The 1,778-nt window shown below is 35.9% G+C and overlaps 1 protein-coding gene across 1 annotated transcript; it reads right to left on the bottom strand.

Annotated features, from left to right (window-relative positions):
* Positions 1–627: 627 nt before the first annotated feature.
* LOTGIDRAFT_144754 (hypothetical protein) lies at positions 628–945 on the bottom strand (the record flags this gene model as incomplete). Its single annotated transcript, XM_009055850.1, has 1 exon — positions 628–945. A coding segment is annotated over one exon (318 nt), but the record flags the coding sequence as incomplete, so codon positions are not given.
* Positions 946–1,778: the final 833 nt, after the last annotated feature.

The raw sequence follows: 1,778 nt of genomic DNA on the forward strand, positions 1-1,778 counted from the left end.
AAGTTGGTATGGTAAAGTACGTCTATCAGTGTGAGGTTCTTGCTTATGGATAGTGGTTCTTGCGAGGTACTAAGGCCAGAAGGTGATGGAGTTCCTTTTGCGTTTCGGCGTAGGTCTTACATCTGCGATTAATGGTAACTGATGTCTGTTTGGTGTAGAAACTGGTTGAGATTCAGCTTCCATGTCTTCCACCACACCTACGTTTTTGAAAGAGTCTATGATTTTAGCAAATTGATCAAGGGTATCTTTTTGGAGTCGGCGATATGACTTCTTAGCCCAATTTATTGCTTCGAAAGTGAATTGTTTAAAATTTGATTCCGAAATATTGCGTGCTTTGATCAAGGAAATTTTTTCAGCCAGCTGTGAATCATAATGATTCTTAAGTGCTATCGCCACGTTTTTAGCCCAAACATTATTTACTGTCTCGATAGCCGAGGAAATAGCAGAATTTTTTAAAGCTGGTTTAACAAACCGATTGAGATCCGAAATTTTAGAGATAAAACCACGTGTGGGAGAATCACTGACTTGCTTTGAAATGACGGAAGCATGGTGAAGACATTGTAAGATTTGGAATAATATCTTCACTGCTGGATTGGTCTCCTGTTTTTGGTGGTTATCAGGGTTGTATGGACGACGGTAGTTGTTCTGGCGGTTGGGATTAGTGTTTCCTCTCTGATGCTGGTTTTGGCGATAGTTTGGTTGATTATGCCGATAGTTTGGTTGATTATGCCGATAGTTTGGTTGATTATGCCGATAGTTTGGTTGATTATGCCGATAGTTGGGTTGATTATGCCGATAGTTGGGTTGATTATGCCGATAGTTGGGTTGATTATGACGAAAGTTGGGTTGATTATGACGAAAGTTGGGTTGATTATAGAGATACGAATGCTGGGGAAAGTAATTTTGCCTGGGATATTGCCAATGAGATCTAAAGCGATGGTCCATGGTAGCTCAAAAACTAAATAAATATGGTAAAAGTACTTAAAAAGCACAAAAAATACTTAAAGGGTAAAAAGTACCTAAAACGGCAAATTTTTATTTGAGAAGACAAAAAAGTGGAAAAAAATATATAACAACTTACATCAAATATCTTACAAAAATTAACAAAAAATGGGGGGCTCCTCGAAATATACGATCCGGATTTCGCTATATTAGCTTCTTCAGATTAATTTATTTATGACCTATAATAATCTTAGCAGAAAATAAAATTGCCACTTTCTTTTTATTGCTAAGGATTAGCGCAGTCGGAAGCCAGTTGAATTGGTGCCTGCTAGGCCATTAAGTGCTGTGGGTTAGAATCCCGCTCTGTATTCCACGGTCAGTGTTTGCTAGAGACAGCCCGCTGTTTGCTTTTATTCCCTCGGCCTAACTAACACCAATAACCAAAACTGTTGTGTGTATCTTGCAGATAGAGTTCTATTAATGGTACAGAAAAAATTCGAACAGGTTCATGTATCAAAAATTCACTACTCTATATGAGTGTATGTTAAATTATTTTAAGTGAAAATTGAAATAAAAAAGTTATTTTTTTAAGTGTTAAAAGATTACATAATCAGATTAATCTGTTTATGATCCAAACTACTTCACACCTGCATGTCAAAAGTTCATATGGATAGCTTTCCTATCATATTATATAACCTGTTATAACACCTGTCAATCATTTTAATCCCCACAATCTACAGATTTTTATCACATTTTTTTTTATAAAATTTAACACTTTTATGCCTATTTTCATAAATTCAATTTTGTATTAAACCACCCATGTCACATATCGTTGA

This window comes from Lottia gigantea (genome assembly GCF_000327385.1).
Source record: "Lottia gigantea unplaced genomic scaffold LOTGIsca_255, whole genome shotgun sequence".
NCBI classification, from domain to species: Eukaryota; Metazoa; Mollusca; class Gastropoda; family Lottiidae; genus Lottia; species Lottia gigantea.